Source organism: Dipodomys ordii, unplaced genomic scaffold, assembly GCF_000151885.1.
Source record: "Dipodomys ordii isolate 6190 unplaced genomic scaffold, Dord_2.0 Scaffold91, whole genome shotgun sequence".
Taxonomy (NCBI): Eukaryota; Metazoa; Chordata; class Mammalia; order Rodentia; family Heteromyidae; genus Dipodomys; species Dipodomys ordii.
In genome coordinates this window covers 2,841,381-2,861,440 of record NW_012267307.1, presented here as the reverse complement: position 1 = coordinate 2,861,440, position 20,060 = coordinate 2,841,381, and the positions used below count along the sequence as shown (strand labels likewise).

The 20,060-nt window shown below is 43.4% G+C and overlaps 1 protein-coding gene across 1 annotated transcript in view; it reads right to left on the bottom strand.

The window, feature by feature from the left end:
• Znf236 (zinc finger protein 236) overlaps positions 1–20,060 on the bottom strand; it is a 96,493-nt gene that overhangs the window by 61,080 nt on the left and 15,353 nt on the right. Inside the window, exons 4-9 of the mRNA XM_013026115.1 lie at positions 15,111–15,253; positions 13,719–13,883; positions 6,450–6,628; positions 4,840–4,964; positions 3,260–3,432; positions 746–889 (exon numbers count right to left, since the gene is read on the bottom strand). Of these exons, the coding sequence (XP_012881569.1) occupies positions 746–889; positions 3,260–3,432; positions 4,840–4,964; positions 6,450–6,628; positions 13,719–13,883; positions 15,111–15,253 (929 nt within the window). The remainder of the gene's footprint in view (positions 1–745; positions 890–3,259; positions 3,433–4,839; positions 4,965–6,449; positions 6,629–13,718; positions 13,884–15,110; positions 15,254–20,060) is intronic.

Here is a 20,060-nt window from a genome sequence, read left to right as displayed (position 1 = left end):
CTCATGTCTGTAATCCTAACTACTCAGGAGGCTGATCTGAGGTTCAAGGTTCAAAGCCAGCCCAGGCAGGAAAGTCCGTGAAACTCGTCAATTAAAAAAAAAAAAAAAAGGGCTGGGAAGGTGGCTCAGTGGTAGAACACTTGCCTAGCATGCCTGAGGCCCTGGGTTCGATTCCTCAGCACCACATAAGCAAAAAGAAAAAAGCCGGAAGTGGCGCTGTGGCTCAAGTGGTAGAGTGCTAGCCTTGAGCTGAAGAGCTGAGGGACAGCGCCCAGGCCCAGAGTTCAGGCCCCACAACCGGACCCCAAAAATAAATAAATAAATAAATCAGGATCATCTATTATCCTCAAGTTTACAAAGACTGACTTTCTTAGTTAAAAAAATAGAAGCACCTTACCATCATATAAAAAAACTTGATGGGGGCTGGGAAAGTGGTTCAGTGGTAGAGTACTCTTCTTGCATGCCTGAGGCCCTGGGTTCGATTCCTCAGCACCACATAAGCAAAAAGAAAAAAGCCGGAAGTGGCACTATGGCTCAAGTGGTAGAGCGCTAGCCTTGAATGAAGAGCTGAGGGACAGCACCCAGGCCTAGAGTTCAGGCCCCACGACCGGACCCAAAAAAAAAACAAAAAACAAAAAAACTTGATGGTGCATTTCTGGCACTCAATATTAGATTTTGGAGGTCATATATAAAATTGGATTTTTGGGGGGGCGGATCCTCTGATTAACCAATTTAGTAAACTCACCGTTATTACGTGGGCAGTCTCTGTAGAGCCTGTGGAATTTGAGGCTCCACCCATGTGCATCTTGCTGATGTGAGTGTTCAAGCTACCCAAACTTTTAAACACACAACTACACTCTGTGCAGTTATAGGTAGGGCCATTCTTGACCTTAAAGAATAAAAAAGAAAAACATACTTTTTATTCTTAATCATTTGAAAACCTTTAAGTTCTAGAAAATCCTAATTTACCATTCCTTTCATCATTAGTTTTCTTTCTTCTAAGACAGCTCTAGAATCAATGAGCCATTTCCTTAATCACTAATGTTAGCATGAGATCAACTGAAATGAGAAGTGGCTCAGGAATGAGGAAGCACACTTTTTATAGTTCTCAGTTTGTTTTTTGTCAATCATGGGACTTGAACCCCGGACCTGGGCACTGTTCCTCAGCTCTTCAGCCCAAGGCTGAGTGCTCCACCATTTGAGCCACTTCCAGTTTTCTGATGGTTAATTGGAGATAAGAGTCTCACGAACTATCCTGCCCAGGCTGGCTTTGAAGCATGATTCTCAGATCTCAGCCTCCTGAATAGCTAGGATTACAGGCACAAGCCACCAGCGCCCGGCAATTCTCAGCTTTTCAAGTGGCTAAATACAAGGTTAAACAAGAAAGGCAAAACAGATATAAATACTACTCTCAGTAACTGGAGTATACACACAGGTTATGAAGGAAGGTGATACAGTCTAATTTTTTATCACCAGTTTTAGTACCTTATCAGTGACTAATGTCTAAAACTACCGTAAAGGCAGAAAGAGAGCACAGAGAACAATAACGTGACTAAGAGTATCTATGAAGAGAAAGCATCTTGAACCTAGTCTTTCTTATTGTCATCATTACAGAAACTGGCTTAGAAACTCATGGGTGGGGGGAACGACGCGGGAGAAGAGGGAAACAAAGGAGGAGGCAACAATGCTTGATAAGAAATGTACTTATTGAGGCTGGGAAGGTGGCTCAGAGGTAGAGCGCTTGCCTTGCATGCCTGAGGCCCTGGGTTCGATTCCTCAGCACCATATAAGCAAAAAAAAAAGCCAGAAGTGGTGCTGTGGCTCAAGTGGTAGAGCACTAGCCTTGTGCTGAAGAGCTGAGGGACAGCGCCCAGGCCCAGAGTTCAGGCCCCACGACTGTACCCAAAAAAAAAAAAAAAGAAATTTACTTATTACCTTGCTCATGTAATTGTAACCCCTCTGTACGGTATTTTCACAATAAAAAAAAAAAAAGAAACTTATGGAGCTCTCTGAACTTGACTGAAGCTTCCTTCTATTTCCCACATCTCAATAACCAGATTGAAGGCCTTTGGTGCCTCCTGAGACACTGGACCCTGGGTGAGTGCCTCCCAGGGCCACCCTGGGGCTCCAAGTTCCTGAGAGCCTGCTAAGTGCACAGCTGTCCCCATGCAGCCTTCAGTACTCAGAAGCAACTCCACCAAAGCGCCTGTGCTGCCCACATGTGCCCTCTCTAGACTGAAGGGCAGGGAGTCAGCACCTCACCCTGTCAACATGCCCTTCCCACCACCTCTGGATCTAGATAGTAAAGGCTTATCACTTTTTACAATAACTTGTTGAGAATTAAATTCTGAATCTCTTTATGAAACTTTGTGACATATAGGTTTTTTATTTTAGATACCCATTTTATTTTATATTTTATCCTGCTACCCTAAAATAAAAAATCAGCTTTACCTTTGGTTTTAGGCCTCAAACTAATGATTTTCCTATCTTAGCATCCTAACTACTGAGATTACACATAAGACACCCCAGCCTAATACCTTACAGATCATTTAAGTAGTACTTAACAGTTTTACTTCAATTATTCAAAGAAAAATTAAAAATACACACATTGTACTTCTTTGCTTTTAAAAATGATAAGTTTTCATTGTTCAAAATCATTTCATTGAGCCAGGTGCCAGTGGCTCCCCCCTGTAACCCTAGCTACTCAGGAGGCTGAGATCTGAGGATCATGGTTCAAAGCCAACCTGGGCAGAAAAGTCCCCATGAGTCTCTTATCTCTAATTAACCACTCAAAAACCAGAAGTGGTGTTGTGACTCTAGTGGTACAGCACTCGCCTTAAGCTAAAGAGCTGAGGGACAACACCCAGGCCCAGAGTTCAAATCCCATGGCTGACAAAAAAAAAGTTTGTTTTTCTCAGATATTTTTGCTTTATCTTTCTACATCTTAGGCTTGACAATATCTGCATTTCATCTGCTAAAAGAAATACATTAGTCACAGTAACAGATCACAACATTGTATTTTCAAATATATATTCAAACCAAGAAAACATAGTATTTTCTATTTTTTCCACATATAATAAGCCAAATGGGGGGATTTTTAAGTGTATATACATTTATATATATATATATATATATATATATTATTTTCCCCCTAAAACAGGTCACTGTGCGTAACTGGATTTTCTTTAAAAATCAGAGCACAGTTTCTTAGGTTCTCCATCAACTGAAGCACTTCTCAGGAGCTCAGAGCTAAGCGTACCTCTGAATGGACTCTCTGCACGTGGGACTGGAGGTTCCCTTTCTGAGAGAAGGCAGCAGGACAAAAAGCACAGGCATGGGGCTTTTCCCCTGTGTGCTTGACCATGTGGGTCTGCAGGGCCCCCTTCTGGTTAAATGCCTTTCCACACTCGCTGCATTTGAACGGCCTCTCACCTACAAGGAGAACACAGATCTGTGTGAGCATCACAGGCTAGAAAACAGCTATGCAAGTTACCACTCAAGACCCTAAACCTTCTCCTTCAGCCAAACACCTGTACATTCACATACACAATGATCTCCTCTAAATCTCAGCATTGGCTTGCCTAACCAAAGTCCCGGCCATCTCTGAGGCAAGCTCCAGAACCACTTCCAGGGCCATCGCTATCCCTCCGGAATCTAACTGTTCTCATCTGTGGTTTGGCTCAGTCCACTCCACAGACCAGCAAAAGCACTGTTCTGTTATCTTTTGTGTTTGTGAGCTGATACTGGGATTGCAACTCGTGATCTACGTGTATCCCTGAGCTTGTCTGCTCAAAGGTAGCACTCCTGAGCCACAGCTCCACTTGTAGATTTTTGCTGGTTAACTGGAGATAAGAATTTCATGGATTGTCCTGCTGAGGCTGGCTTTGAACTTTGACGCTCATTTCTCAGCTTCCTGAGTAGCTAGGGTTACAGGCATGAGCCACCAGTGCCTGGAGGTCTCAGATTTTACACACATTGCTTTCTTTTCTCCTCACTCTAGGAAGAAGGATGGGCTGATGCTTTGAAAATGCTAACTTCATAATGACAAACAAGACTGGAATTATCTGGGTGATCTGACAGTCCTCTACACAGAGACACTTTTCTAAGAGTGCTGATGGGAAAGCAGCAACGCACAATCTAAACGGGCTGACCAACCACTGCTGCCGCCCACACTACGACAAGATGCCACTGCTTGTCACTGTGCAGGAAACCAAATGATGAGACTGAAAGAAAACCAAGTGACAATGCAGGGGTCACTTCAAAGACATAAATATTTGCACTGTTCTCCCAGAGCTGACCTTGGTTTACTGTACAATATGGTAAACTGTCCTACAAAATGGCAGGAAGGCTCAATACAGTGAATACTGTACTTGTTTTCAAATATTCAAGCAAAAATAATGAATGAGCAAGACATGGCACAGAGAATGAATTATTACTTGGACGCTTTACAGTATAGTTCGTGAAGGCAGGATATTTTAATAGCATCTGAAGACCTGGTGTTGTCTTCAGAACTAATCAGCCTAGGTGTTACCAGCCCACCACTAATTCCAAGTCCCAGCAACAAAGCATACCCCTATACATCAGGAACTTTATTCTATAGACACTTTGTGGATTTGTCCATTTGTAATGTAGGACAACTATTTGATGGATATAATATCCCTATATTTCAAGTGAGGTAATATCAGAGAAAGGTTCAGTAAGATTTTCACCAATACTACAGAGCAAAGTTTAGAAAAGCCAGGATTAGATTCAAATACCACATAAGAGTGATATTTATATCTGCACTAGTACTAAGGCACATTTCCTTAATAAATCATCCCAAAGTGATGTTCTTCACACCTGTGTGTATCCTTATATGTCGAGTTAACTGGCTGGGCTTTTGAAACGTCTTCCCACAGTGTGGACAGGAATAGGTGAAGCCACTTCTGTCAATGTTCCGATTATAAGACCTTGTACCTGATACCCTAGGTATAATAGGAAGAAATCATCATTAAGTCATCCCTCTTAAATTACAGTTTCAAAATGAGAATACTACTAGGAAAATTCATTTTTTTCTGATGAAAGACAAGCTTGTTTTACCCACGCCAGGTCCCAGTGTGGTGCTAGAGTAGAAGTGGACTGTCTCTCCTAGATCAGCTGTGGCTGGTCAGAGACCTCTGCGAGTCTGCACAGCCTCAGTCTCCACTTTCTACAGCATCATTTCCAAACTTCTTCCCCCACCCACACACCCGACAGCTGACTGACCGTCTACCTGGCCTTGCTGGGGCTGGCTGGCCAGAGTTCCAGTGGACCTGGCGTTATCCAACCTGCTCCTTTCTACCTCAGAAAACAGAAACCCCCAGGAATCAGGTTTACATCAGGGGCACGCTGGATTCTTCAAGTCCACCTCCCGAATCTGAAACACTTCAGAATGCTCCCCTCTCTCAGCTTCTGGTCAACCTCTACCTGGTGCCACGGTAACAGCCTCCCGGAGGGACTCTGCTACATCCTGCCAGAGACGTGCTCCACTGCTAAGGCCACTCGTTTGCGTGCACACCGCCACAGGCGGTCCCCAGTGGTGAGAGTGGCACCCGGGCTGGCCTCCAGCTGGCCTCTCCACACTCGGTCCACTCCGGCCCTTCCCAGACAGCACTCATCACAGCTGCCTTTGATTCTCAGACACACAGGAAACTCAGGGCTGGGTCACCTCAGCACGCCACTGCTCTACCTCCTACTCGCTCTACAGGACCGCTTCCTGAGCATGTGCCTCATCTTTCTGAGAAGACCTAGAAGGCAGAGCTGTCTGTGACTCTTGTGACTAGCTACACACCTCCAATCAGCTCAATAACCCTATAAGAAATGTCAAAAATAACAGCTCTAAAATCTCACCAACACAAAAATGTAATGTGCACAAGGAACATGCATTATATTTATATAAAACACCCACTGAAATAATGGAGTATTTGGCAGGCAACACATTAGTCAACAACTGGCAAGATGAAAAGCACAGACAAGGATGAGAAATACATTGCACGGAGTTTACACCCTTCATAAGCTTTATAAGTAGTGTGAGACCTCTCATTTAAAAACACCTATTTCCTAACCATTAGAGCTTAGAATGGCCTCAAGCTAAACTTATTGATAACACAACAGCTAAAGAGTATCTGAGACAGCCTTTTCCAGTCTGTTGGGGAAATCTGCTCAAGGAATGTGTCATGGATCATCATCATGAGCTAACTTGAGCACAAGGGCCAAAAGGAGTTCTTCACTCATTAAGAAAAAAAAATGTAAACAAGAGTGTTAAGTTTGACCAGAAATGAATGTGTATATGCAATCAAGTACAGGCATGGTAGCCACGATTCTGAGCTCTAACTGCACACGTGTAACTTGGTTTTACATAACCAATTCCTGACTTAGCAGATAAGAAACCATTTTTTCATACCCCACACAGAATTAGGAATAAGCCATACCTAACTTTATAGTGAGTCTTCATGTGCTCCTTCAGCTCTGATGGCGTCTCAAACTCATTCTTGCAGGCCTTGCAGGTATAGACACGGTTGTTGGCCAGTTCCTGCCGGTGCTCCTCCATGTGGATGGCCAGCTGGCTCTGCAGCGTGAACTCATCCCCGCACTCAGAACAGATGAGGTTCTGGAAAAGCAACATCCAAACCACTACTCCTTAAAACAACTAGCACCACGAATGGCCACGACACTGATCATTTCCTGTGGAACAAACTTCTTCTTTACTTCTCAAAAATATACACCACTGTGTCCAAATTAGAATGCATGAAAATCATCTCTCTACTGGAAGACTGGGTAAAAAGTAAAAGAACACCACAAATATAAAGCAACGTGAATTCTGTGTCAAGGTGGCTGAGATTACAGCTGGCAGACTTGTAAACAGAGAACCTCAAGATCCATTCAGTTTGACCAGAACTAGCTGGGTGTGCCAAACAATGGACATATGCGTGAGTGTGAAACACACAGGGCTTCAAAGAAAGTCCTCATCAGTGACTGACCAACAGCTTGCATTGGCCATTATTTGGTACACTTACCCCTGTCTGGTGGGGCTAGTTTCTCAAGTGGAAGACACTGACTCCCTGCCCACCTCCACTTGGGCGTTCTGGTCCAGACCTGCTAGCATTGAATCTGGTTTTACCTCAGGACTGCAGTGACAGACTATGTGAACCAGGTGGGCCCACTCCGGGCCCCCACAACAGAAGAGACAGCGCCTTCCCTCAAAGGTGACAACACAGCAGGGCAAGGGCTCCGTAAGTACCTCCAGCAGTGGCAACTGCTGATTCAACCAAATTTCAATGCATACTCCATGTGCTATTCCATATGGAATTATGAAACAATCCTCTAAACCAACTGTCCAAATATGAACAATCAAAGCAAAGCTCACAGTGAGAGGGCACTGTTGCTTCCAAGTAACAAAATATGTCTATTTCTTTCCATCAAAATTTCTTCCCCTTCTGTATAGAAGTCTCATAAACACACACCAACCTTATTTTATTTTATTTATTTTTGGTCGGTCGTGGGGCTTGAACTCTGGGCCTAGGTGCTGTCCCTGCATTCTTCAGCTCAAGGCAAGCACTCTACCGCTTGAGCCATAGCGCCACTTCTGGTTTCCTGGTGGTTTATTGGAGATAAGAGTCTCACAGACTTTCCTGCCTGGTCTGGCTTTGAGCCTCCTGAGTAGCTAGGATTACAGGCGTGAGCCACCGATGCCCGGCACACAGACCTTATTAAAACTAGGTCATTAACTGAGCATACTTACAGATTTGCTACAGGAAAATATGAGGATGAATGGAATACTTTGAACAATCTAACACCTTCAGACTGGATGACTTTAAATTAGTAATATTGTATCATAATGTAAAGAAGAAAGGAACTATTAGACTATTAGTAACTTGTTGGCACTACTAAAAAAAATCATTCTAGAATGCTTTGGACAGGAAAAGGGTTCTCTTCTGCTCACTTGGGTAACACCTGAGTGTGGGTGGCAGGAGGAAGCACTTACCGTTCACTAACCACGGCCCAACCCACCTCTCCTCCTGCCTTGGAGTTGCAGAACAGAATTTAACGCTCACACCACCTCCCTTCCCCCCTTGCTCTGGCTCACATCCTCCCCCATCACTCACTTCTGAATCACACAATTCGATGATTTTATCTCAAGGGCTCTACATGGAGATCACTTACACATTTGCTAGAATTGTCTGGGTGAATTGCTGTTGGTTAGCTCAGATGAAGAAAGTAGTGCAGAGTACTTCCTGGAGCCAGCACCAAGCCATGTCATTGCTGTCCCCTGCTTTCCATCTAGCCGGACAAAAGCAGATGCTGGGGCCCTCCTCCTGCCCCTCCACACCCAGGGAGTCCTTAGGAAGTCTCAGGCAAGCAGAGCAACGCCTCCTGCACAGAAGGAGAGCAGCCCTTCACGTCACATGGACACCCCTGGAAAGTCCTGAGTGAGTGCTATGATGCTGGTGGCCAGCAGAGGGCTGCAGGCTGGAAGAGGTACCCTCCTCAAAGAGCAGAGTTGGCAAGGTGAACAGGCTGCTCTCCAGACCACCCAGGGCGGCTGGAATAGAAACATAACCTCCACTACACCCGTTCAGGAAGCCCTTCAGCTGCCTCCCAGAAGCACACACCCTCTTTCCTCACCAGCCCGTCTTCCCAGAGCCACTCTCTCCTACAGCTGTCGGTGTCTGTGGACAGCAAATGGTGCTCAATGAGCCAGGTGCTCTGACCACACCCCACAGGCAAGGCAGATTCTAGGAGGCATTCGGAGTACTATCTAATCCCTAGGCTTCAGCCACAACCAGGGACTGACTCAGTAAATGCAATCAACAATAAAGGATTGTCGACTCCACTTTGGGGAGCCATCTGGAAAAGAATGTGGACAAAGTTTGTGGAGTAGGCATAACAATGAAAACTTTTTGAAAATAACCTGTAAAACCCCAAAGGCTTCTAGAAATGAACGACAAAGAGAACTGAGGAACACTAGACCAGGAATAGGGAAAGCTCTGTTCTCTGAATTGCAGGAGGCTGGAGCTGGAGACTGTGTCCTGCCCAGACGTAGACAGCCACCTCTGCTCTTTACTGTTGTTTGGGGCTGGGCCTTCCCAGAACACAGAACTCAGGGAATCTCCGTCTACTCTCTGACGGAAGGGTGACTCAGTCCATCAGTGGGCTCTCTTGTATGCACTGTCCCCCCCGGCCCCCACCCCCGCTCTTCCACAACATGCCTTGCCACCCTCAACCCTGTCCACCAGAGCCACATCCACGCCCACCACACTCACTGCCCACAAGGAGCCCACATGCCAGGGCATTAAGCAGGGCCTGAGCCCAGTTAAGCACTGTCAGAACAAAGCACTGTGAGTGTTTAGAATGTGTGTGCGTCTAAATGTATGGGTCTTCAGTGTAATCATCCTTCAATATTATTTTCTTTAAGACAGCTAAGCTGTTGGCGGCGGGCGGGTCTGAGCCTGTCTGGACAGCTGTCACACCCTGTCCCACATGCAGAGACCAGAATGGAGAGCTATAACCAAGCAGCGGCTCTTTCAGTGCTCACCCCGACTATCGCCATGGCAACCCGCCTCACAGACACCTGAGAGAGCTGCACTCTGGCGGCAAGGACACTTCAGCCTCAGCAACTGGCCAATGTTTGCTTCAGGAGGTCCCACCACACCAGACAAACACCGCCCTGGACAAGACAAGCCTCAGTGAATACAAAATAACCCTGCTTGCCCTGCAGCTGTTCTCACGCACACCAGTGCGGGAGAGCGTCCCCTAGTGACGCAACAGGAAATGTGACTGGTACAACCTGCAGCCTGGATTTGGTGGGTTCAGAAGTTGTGTTGAGCTGGGAAGGTGGCTCAGTGGTAGAGCGCTTGCCTTGCATGCATGAGGCCCTGGTTCGATTCCTCAGCACCACATAAGCAAAAAAAACAAAGCCGGAAGTGGCGCTGTGGCTCAAGTGGTAGAGCGCTAGCCTTGAGCTGAAGAGCTGAGGGACAGCGCCCAGGCCCAGAGTTCAGGCCCCAAGACCGGACTCCTCCCCTCCCCCCCACAAAAAAAAGAAAAAAAAAACAGAAGTTGTGTTGCAATTGGTACAAGTTTCAATCCTGGATCTGCACATCACACCCATGTCCCAGTCCCCTCCTCACCAAGTAACCAAGTTGTTTGGCTCGCTTTTCAAGTCGGTCAGGAGCTGCCCACCTCTCTGACCTTGGAGTCTAATAAAAGTGTGCTTTGGGTCTACTTGTGACCTTTATCACAGTAGAGGAGGCTAAAGAAAAGAGGGCAGCAGTGGCAATGGAGGCAACACTGGGGGAAGAAGCTTCAGAAAGCCAAGCCTAGAGAAGTAAAGAAGTTGTAAAGAGCCAAAGATGAGAGACTACAGGCCCTGACCCACACAAGTCCTGGCTCTTGTCAAAACATTAGCTGGTACTGACTGCTGCTACCTCTAGCTGCTGTGAGAAGCAGCTAAGGAATTTCACTAGCTATCAGGTGCCAGGTCCAGACAGCCACAACTCACTCTTTATGTCCACCTGCTTCACTCCTGGCTCCTTACGGTATGCATGCAGCACTTAATGCAAAGTATTCTAATACACCACTGCTTAACACATTCCTACTTAAAAAAATAAAAGACAAAAGGACTGAGGGTGTGGCTCAAGAAGTAGAACATGTGTCCAGTAATTGCTAGGCCTTGCTAGCCACAAAAAATAAAATAAAATAAAATATATGAATAAAATAAAACTATAGTCAGAGGAGGTAACAATGCTCGACAAGAAATGTACTCATTACCTTACTCATGTAACTGTATCTCTCTGTACACCATTTTATTTCATTTACAATGAAATAAAACTAAAAAAAAAAAACTATGGCCATTTCTACATAGTGCTATAATTGAGTAAGAGGCATTCAGTTCCTACATTCTACAATGAAGGTATAAAATGGCCTATGCTTTCTAGAACATAATATGGCAATCCATGTTATTTTGTGGCAAGATCACATAAAGTCCATTTTATTAACTTACTAAACCCAAGTATAAGAGATCTATCCTACACAAAGACTAATAAAACATGCATAGATATACATGTATATAAGTGAAAAGATGAAGTATTATGTTAATAATCGTTATTGAGAAAAAGGAGCTTGCAAAGAGTTTGAAGAGAAGCCAAATCATATAAACTATCATATAGAGAATATTACAGTAGCTGGGTGCCAGTGGCTCACATCTATAATCCTAGCTACTCAGGAAGCTGAGATATAAAGATCACAGTATAAAGTCAGTCCAGGCAGAAAAAAAATCCACCAGGTATTTATTTCCAATTAATCGGTTAAAAAAAAAAAAAAAAGCTGAACTAGAGGCATGGTCAAAAGCACCAGAAGTGAACAAAAAAGTCAGGCAAGTGCTTGAAGATTTGAGTTCAAGCCTTCATACAACACACACACACACACACACACACACACACACACACACACACACATGCATGTATGAAAAAAAGCCTGAAAGACTACACATGCAACTGTCTCCAAAGGCTGTGACTGTGAGTGCTTTTAATAATTTTAATTAATTAAATTTACTGACCAATTAAAAAAAGCATTTACAAGCCAGGTGTCAGTGGCTCTTCCTGCAATCCTAGCTACTCAGGAGACTAAAATCTGAGAACTGAGGTTCAAAACCAGAACAGGTAGGAAAAGTCCATTAGACTCTCATATCCAATTAACCTAGAAAAAGCCAGAAGTGGAACTGTGCCTCAAAAGATAGAATACTAGCCTTGAGCAATATGACCAAGGGCAGAGCACAGGCCCTGATTTGTATGCATAGATGTATGTGTATTTGATAATATATATCACATATGGGGTTCAAACTCTAATACCAGCACACAAAAAATTATAGTGCACAACATGATGCTTAGATATGCAGACACACTGTGGTCTGGCTAAGTCAAAGTACTGAACATATACAGTCTAACATACATGTTATTTTATGGTGAGAACATGTTAAAATCTACTCTCAGCAACTTTTAAACACAATATAATGCTACATGCATTAAATACTGTAATACAATACAGATCTTTTTCAACAATTGGTCCTGATTAACTAGAGTTGTATAACCTTTGACCAACATCCTCTGGTACTTTCTACTGTCTCTATAAGGTCAACATTTTTTTTTCTGGTTCTGGGGCTTGAACTCAGGGTCTGGGCACTGTCCCTGAGCTCTTTTGCTCAAGGCTAGCATTCTACCTCTTAAAGCCACAGTGCCACTTCTGCCACTTCGGGTTTTTGAGTGGTTAATTTGAGATAAGAGTCTCACAGACTTTCCTGCCTGGGCTGGCTTCAAATCAAGATCCTCAGATTTAGAGCCACTAGCACCATGCAAGGTCAACTTTTCATACTTTACCATGAGTGTTTTTAGTTCTTTTGTTTCAAACTTTTCCCAAAGTAAACATTCATTACTTACATATGTAAATTTAAAATTCAATAATAGACTCTGTGTGTATGTACACATATGCGTACATGCATGTGTGTTATATGTGCACATGTGTGCATGCTGGCATACTGGTCCTAGACCTTAGGCTGTCCCTGAGCTTTTGTACTCCAGGCTGGCACTCTACCATTTGAGCCACAGGGCCACTTCCAGCTTTTTATTGGTTAAATGGTGATAAGAGTGTCACAGACTAGGCTGGCTTCAAACCACAATTCTCAGATCTCAGCCTCCTAAGTAGCTAAAATAACAGGCAGGAGCCACCGGTGCTCAGCTCTAGATTATTTTAAAAGAAGAATTAAAAGCATTTCAGGCTGTGCATGGTGAAACAAACCAGAAATCATAGCACTTGCTAATAAGCATGAAGACAGTCTAGGCTACCTTAGTAAGATCCTGTCTCAAAAATTCAGGTACTTAAAAGACAAAATACAAACCTCTGTCCAAAGTATGAACTTAATTTTTATATATACATATATATATATAATTTAAATAGGATATTTATTTTTATTGTCTCAAGAAGGAAATAGCAGGGCTGGGAATGTGGCTTAGTGGTAGAATGCTTGCCTAGCATGCATGAAGCCCTCAGGACCACATACACAGAAAACGCTGGAAGGGGCGCTGTGGCTCAACTGGTAGAGTGCCAGTCTTCAGCAAAAAAAAGATTAAGGACCGTACCCACACAGGAGCTGAGTCCAAGCCCCAAGACCGCAAAAAAAAACTGTGGGGGGGACGGGGGGGGGGAGGAGTGTGAAAGCTGGGCGTGGGTGCCTCTTGCCTATAATCCTACTAGCTATTCAAGAAGACTGAGATCTGAGCCAGCCCAGGTAGGAAAGTCTATGAGACTCTTATCTCCAATTAACCACTCAAAAATCCGAAGTAGCATGGTGCTGTGGCTTTAAGAGGTAGAATGCTAGCCTTGAGCAAAAGAGCTCAGGGAAGCACCCTGGTCCTGAATTCAAGCCCCACAACCAACAAGAAAAGGGGGTGGGGTGGCGAGGGTAGAGATGGGAATCCTCAGCCAGCCAACATAAACATCAAATGTCTCTACTCTAAAGGACTGAGAAGGCCAGGAAATGAAATGTTTTATCAGTGAACTGGAGATTGAGACAGTATTAGTGATAATTATTAGCTCTTTGAAATCTACACAAAAGACTTTTAAATTAGTTTATATCTCAAATCCTTCTGGTTAATGATCAGAAGCAGTGTAACAATCAGTTAACACAACGTGTACAAAATAACTACCTCTTCCTTTTCATGGAGCATGATGTGCGCTTTGAGGCTGGCCACTCTGGAAAACTTCTTGTGGCACACTGGGCATGCAGGATCCTCCCCATTGTGTGTGCACTTATGAAGGGCCAAGTTGAATTCAACATTAAATGTTTGGGGACACTGGTCACATCGGTGTGGCTGTGTGGAGAGAAAAGGGAAGATGATAATGAGAAACAGTCTTCTTAAAGACCTTGCTTAATAAACATTCTTTAAGTAATAACAAGCACCAGGATCTAGACACTCTTTGTAAAAATGTGTCTTCTGGAACTGAGTCAACACTCCCAGCAGGGACCCAGTAAAGCTGCAAACAGAACTCCTCCTGGATAATAAGAACAGCACCACACAGAAAAAGTTACCTTCTCTTTTATTCCCTTCTTCTCCCTCCTTTTCTTCTGTCTTCACTTACTTTCTATCTCTTGCATCCTTTCTTGGTATTTTGTTTTTGTTTTGTTTTGGTTTTGGTTTTTGGTTTTTGGGTCTTGAATTCTACATAGCTCTGGCTGGTCTTGAACTCCTGATGCTTCTACTTCAACCTCATAAGTGCTGGGAACACAAGTCTGAACCAACATTCCCAGTTCAGTTCAGAAATATTTCTAATATAAATTGTTGTATACAAACGTATCTACTTATAGTCTTCATGAAAATAGATTTGGGAATTTCAATCCATTAGGTAGACTTTATCCTTCTATTCCAATCAATTTGCTGTTTTAAACATAATCACTTCAAGCAAAATAAGTAATCATACAAATTTTTACTGGATTCCAATAGAGTGGTTTCTGTTAATGTAAATTTTCCCCTACAACAGAGATATTCTATCTTGTACTTAAAAGGAGATAAAGCAATCACTTGTATTACCTAAAGCAACAAGATTATAACCTTTTATTTAGGCTGAGACATAGGCCACGAGGCCTGATTTCTATCAGCAAATCAGCTAAAGGGTGTGACCGAGCCCTAGATGCAAAGTCATGCACACACTTAACACAGGAAGCCCTGGGTCCAATCTGCACCACTCCAAGAAAAAAACTAAGCACATTAGTGCTCCTGGATGAAACAAGCTATAAATGCCTAGAACACCATGCAAGATCACTTAAGGGTAAAATGCCCTATCAGAAAAAAAGTACTTCAAAATACCCATTTCTATACTTGGTCAAGCTACTGAAAGAAGTCTGTCTTAGAAATATTTCTCTTTCCACTCATAAATAACCACAACACATTCAAGTTTCAAGAAGATATAAACATGTTCACAGGACATATTCTACAATCCAGAAACCTAAATTTTAAGACAATTTACTATTTGGTATGTTGATTTTTATAGTACCTCCAGTTCCAATGCTCAGATTGTGACATTCCTTTTGAAACACATACCTTATCATTTAGTTCATGATCTCTCATGTGGCGTTGAAACTGGGACTCTTTTGGAAAAGACAGCAGACAGATTTCACATTTATGGAAGTTTGGAATGGGACAGTCATCATCAATGTTGTCCGCATCCAAGGGCAAAACACCATCTATAAAATTGACATGCATTAGTCTCACTGCAGAAATAAAACTAAATTATTTTGTTCATTTTTTTGTTCCAGTCCTGGGGTTTGGGCGCTGTCCTTGTGCTTCTAGAGCTTCTAAAGGCACAGCGCCACTTCCATCCTTTTCTGAAGAGTTTATTGGAGATGAAGAGTCTCACTGACCTTCCTGCCTGGCTTAGCTTCGAACCACAATCCTCAGATCTCAGCCTCTTGAGTAGCTAGGATCACAGGAATGAGCCATCAGCACCTGGCCTTCGTACTTACTTTAAAACCAAATTCTACCAGAAATTTATGGAGTTTTATATTTTATTTTTGGTTTTTTGAGACAAGGTCTCGCTGTTCAGCAGAAGCTGATCTGGAACTCAGGATCATCTTTGGCAATGTGAAAAACTTATTTTAATGTACAGAATAATCACTGATTCTGTTCATTGACTATATATATGTGCATATACACACATATATGCACACATACATACATATACACATATGTATAGTATGTACGGGCACATGAATTTGGCAATATGGGAGCTTGGCTCTTTTGGCTCATAGTTGATAGCAGTCAGCTTGAGTCACACCTTCACTTCTGACTTGTTTTCTATTTTACCTGGAGAGTCTATTTAATTAAAAGTCTGCCTGGCTTGGCTTGGAATGCTAATCCTCAGCCCTCAGCCTCCTGAGTAGCTAGGATTACAGGTGTGAGCCACTAGCAGCTGTTTTATTAGTCTGTGAACACAGAGTCTATGCTAGACTGGCAAGGCCATTGCATTCACTCTGCAAGCAGGACTGAAGCACCGTGCAGAGGCCTGTGGGACCCACCCTCAGATCTGACCTCTGTCTGTCACACACAGTGTCTGTTACACACGGTGTCTGCCAGATGGACGGGCCCACCTTCACAGACAGGGAAGAGGGAAGAGTGTGGGCTAGGGCGGGGAGACTGATGATGTCTCAGACTTCCCACATTACTTGATGTAGGTCCCTGTGGTGCTCACCACCAGTGAAGCCTCAGGGTTTATGTTTAATATTTACTTACTCATAATCTTCTTAAAGTAAGTAGAGACTTCTGATCAGGAGAAACACTAAGTAATTGTCTTAAAAAATTAATACTACCAAAACAGGAGCTTTCTGATTTCCACACTATACCCTTGTAGCTCACACTACATTTTTAACCATCTGCTGAATGCTTGCTGCCCAGCATCTCCAAGCCGACACAACAATGAACACTAAGGCCTTTGCTGCACAATGACATACACAAGCACACACAAATCCTTTTAAGATGTACACACACGAACACACAAACACACATGTATCTTTTTCAAATGTACACAGTATTTTCTAAATATGAAATGTGGCACCAGTAACTTGTGAGCTGTTTAAACATATAAAAATAAAAGGACTGGAACCAGGCCCTGGTGGCTCATGCCTGTAATCCTAGCTACTCAGGAGGCTGACATTGAGGATGGTAGTTCAAAGCCAGCAGGGGAACTTCCATGAGACTCTTATCTCCAATTAACCCCAGAAAAACCAGAAATGGCACTGTGGCTCAATGGTAGAACACTCACCTTGAGCTGAAGAACTCAGGGACAGTGCCCAGGCCCAGAGTTCAAGACCCATGATTGACAAATAAATAAATTAAATTAAGGACTACGGCTGGGAATGTGGCTTAGTGATAGAATGCTTGCCTAGCAAGCCCTGGGTTCGATTCCTCAGTACCACATAAACAGAAAAAGCCAGAAGTGGCTCTGTGGCTCAAATGGTAGAGTGCTAGCTTTGAGCAAAAGGAGCTCAGGGAGAGCACCCAGCCCAGAGTTCAAGTGCCAGGACTGGTAAAAAAAAAAAATTACATAAATAAAAAATAAAAACCAAAGGGCTGCAGGCATAGCTCAAGTGGTAAGTCTATGGGTTGAATCCTCAGTACCAAAAGATAAAAACAAGGTGAAAAGACCAGCTACCAATTGTAATAAAAAGTATAAATCATACTTCTATTAAGAGTTTAGTGTCCAGAATATTCTTATGACAACATTGAAAAACCATCAAATAATTTAAAAAAATAAAATGTTGAATAAACATTTTCCAAAGGCATAAATGCTAACAAATACTGAAAAGACACCATAGTGACTTAGATATGAAGTGTTCCCCCAAAAGGTTCATGTAATGATGCTTTCCTCCCCCAGCTGGAGGTTCTAGAAACTTCAGGAGGGGGGGTTGACTGGAGGAAATAGATTCTTGGGGAGCTGCATCTAGCCCCTCCCCTTTCTCCACTTCTCCTGTAGTGGGGAATGGAGCCAGGTAATATGGGTAGAAACCCTGACAGCATAAGCCAAAACAAGTCTTTGTTGGCCATTTAACACAGAAACAAAAAGTCCAATCCAGCCACCCAACATTATTATTAAGGAAATGCAAATCAAAAGCAAAATCAAGTAACCACTTAGTACTTATTAGGGTGGCCAAAAATTAATAACAGAGAATTATACTTCTCTAGGTAATTGACCAACACAAGTCAATGATACATCCTCTTTTCTTCAAGTACTCCTAGAACAGCAAATATAGTCATAGGATATGAAACAAACCTCAGTAAACATCAAAATATTACTAAAATAATCTTGTCCTGATAAAATTATTAAATGCCTTGTTCAAAAATGACTTTAAAAGCCCAAGGTAGGTTTTCTGACAATATAATTAACTTACAACTCAATTTCAAAAGGGGGGAGGGACGCAAATGGGTCATGTCTGTAATCCTAGCTACTCAGGAGGCTGAGATCTGAGGATCATGGTTCAAAGCCAGCTGGGGCAGAAAAGTCTGTGAGACTCTTATCTCCAATTAACCATCAGAAAACCAGAAGTGGTATTGTGGCTCAAGTGGTAGAGCACTGGCCTTGAGCTGAAGAGCTCAGGGACAGTGCCCATGGCCAGAGTTCAAACCCCATGACTGACTAAAAACAAAAAGGAGGGAGGAGGGGAATTATTTTTTATACCCACACTTTTTTGACTAACTTCTGAGAAATCACAATAAAGTATAAAGTATCTGGAACCTAATGAAGACAAAAATCAGTTGCATCAATACTTAAGGGGTGCAGTAGAAATGACACAGCTTTAGTGTGCATGATGTGCTTAACGCTCACACACACACATAATAGTTACTCCTGTCCTGAGCTCAGTTCAGGAAATGTATCCTGGGGAAGCCTAGCTCCTTGGAGGCTTTGCTTTGACATCATTTTCTCTTGTAGCTGGCATTCCAGGCCTGCTCTCCCTGTTCTCTGCTGCCACATAGGTAGTGTCTCCACCTTCCCGCTATACATTCTTAAGAAAAACAGAAGGAAACTTGAGTTTCTGATTCAAATTTGCATCTCCAGCACCTGGCACAGCATCATTACAGTAAGTACTCAAAAAAAGTTGAACAAAGTGATACACTTGCATGAAAGGCTTGGTACTTATCAAAGCAGAACAACAAACTGCATGTTCTGGTATTTAATCATTTTATTGATTGATTGATGTTGGTCTTGAGGCCTGAACTCTGGGCCTGGGCACTGTCCTTGAGCTCTTCAGCTTAAGGATAGTACTCTACCACTTCTGGTTTTCTGAGTGGTTTATTGGAGATAAGAGTCTCATGGACCTTTCCTGCCTGGGCTGGCTTTGAACTGAGATCCTCAGATTTTAGCCCCCTGAGTAGCTAGGATTACAGGCCTGAGCCACTGTGACAGGAGACAATCATTCTATTTTATTAGATGAGATTCAGGCACAGATTGAAATTCCAGCTCTGAAACTTACTTGCTGGATGGATTTTCTTAATCACTTCATCTCCCTGAACTTCATTTCCTCATCTGTAAAAACTCCCACATAACTCTGTAGGATGTTCTTGGGAATGAAATTCATGAGTGAGCAAAAACAACAACAAAAAACAACCCACAATCATTTCAGTTATGAGAAACACTGAAAGAGCAAGGGTCCTCTAATGCTCTGGTGTGGAGACATCTTTAAGTATTATTGAAGCTTTCCAAGATCTTTGGATTGCATCGATTATGCCTATTAGTATTTGCACTGGTACTTAAAAATACTCATTTAAAAATCATTCTATTACATTAATACATGTTTTCATGAAAAAGGTATCTTTTCCAAAACATAGTAAAAGTCTTTGGGTTTTTTTGGGGGGAGGGGAGGATAAGGAGATTTCAAGGTAGAGCCTTATACTCTATCAGCTTCTTGCTTTTACTTTTCAGTAGAGTTTGGCACTTCGACTCAGGCCAGCCTCTAATGGTGATACTTCTACCTCCACTTCCTGAAAGGCTGGGATTACAGACATGTATCGCCATGCCTAGCCCCGGCAACTGTCATTCTAATATCTGGTTTAACAGGGGCATGCGGCTGCTCCAGTCGGCCTCCACCAGCTCTCTGCTGCTGTGTGGACTGGATGAAGAGGAGCTCACCGGCACAGTCTGGCACACCACCTGCGCCATGGATGCACAGGTTAACTGTCTTACTGGAACCACTGTAATAGCATCGTTTGCCAGACTTCGGAGGGCTCCTGGGGAAGCTCCAGGGGTCCACAAGCCACACTTGGTGTGGCTGTGATTAAGTAGGGAACAAGCCTGGGAAAGCCTGCAAAGGCCCTGAAGCTGAAGGTGGGAGCAGAGCAAGGAACCATCCTGTGGGGACTGGGGGTTCTCCAAAGACAGACAGACAGACAGGCAGGCAGACAGACAGACAGGAAGAAAGGCAGGCAGACAAGCAAGCAGGCAGGCAGGCAGGCAGGCAGGCAGGCAGGCAGGCAGGCAGGCAGACAGGCAGGCAGGCAGGC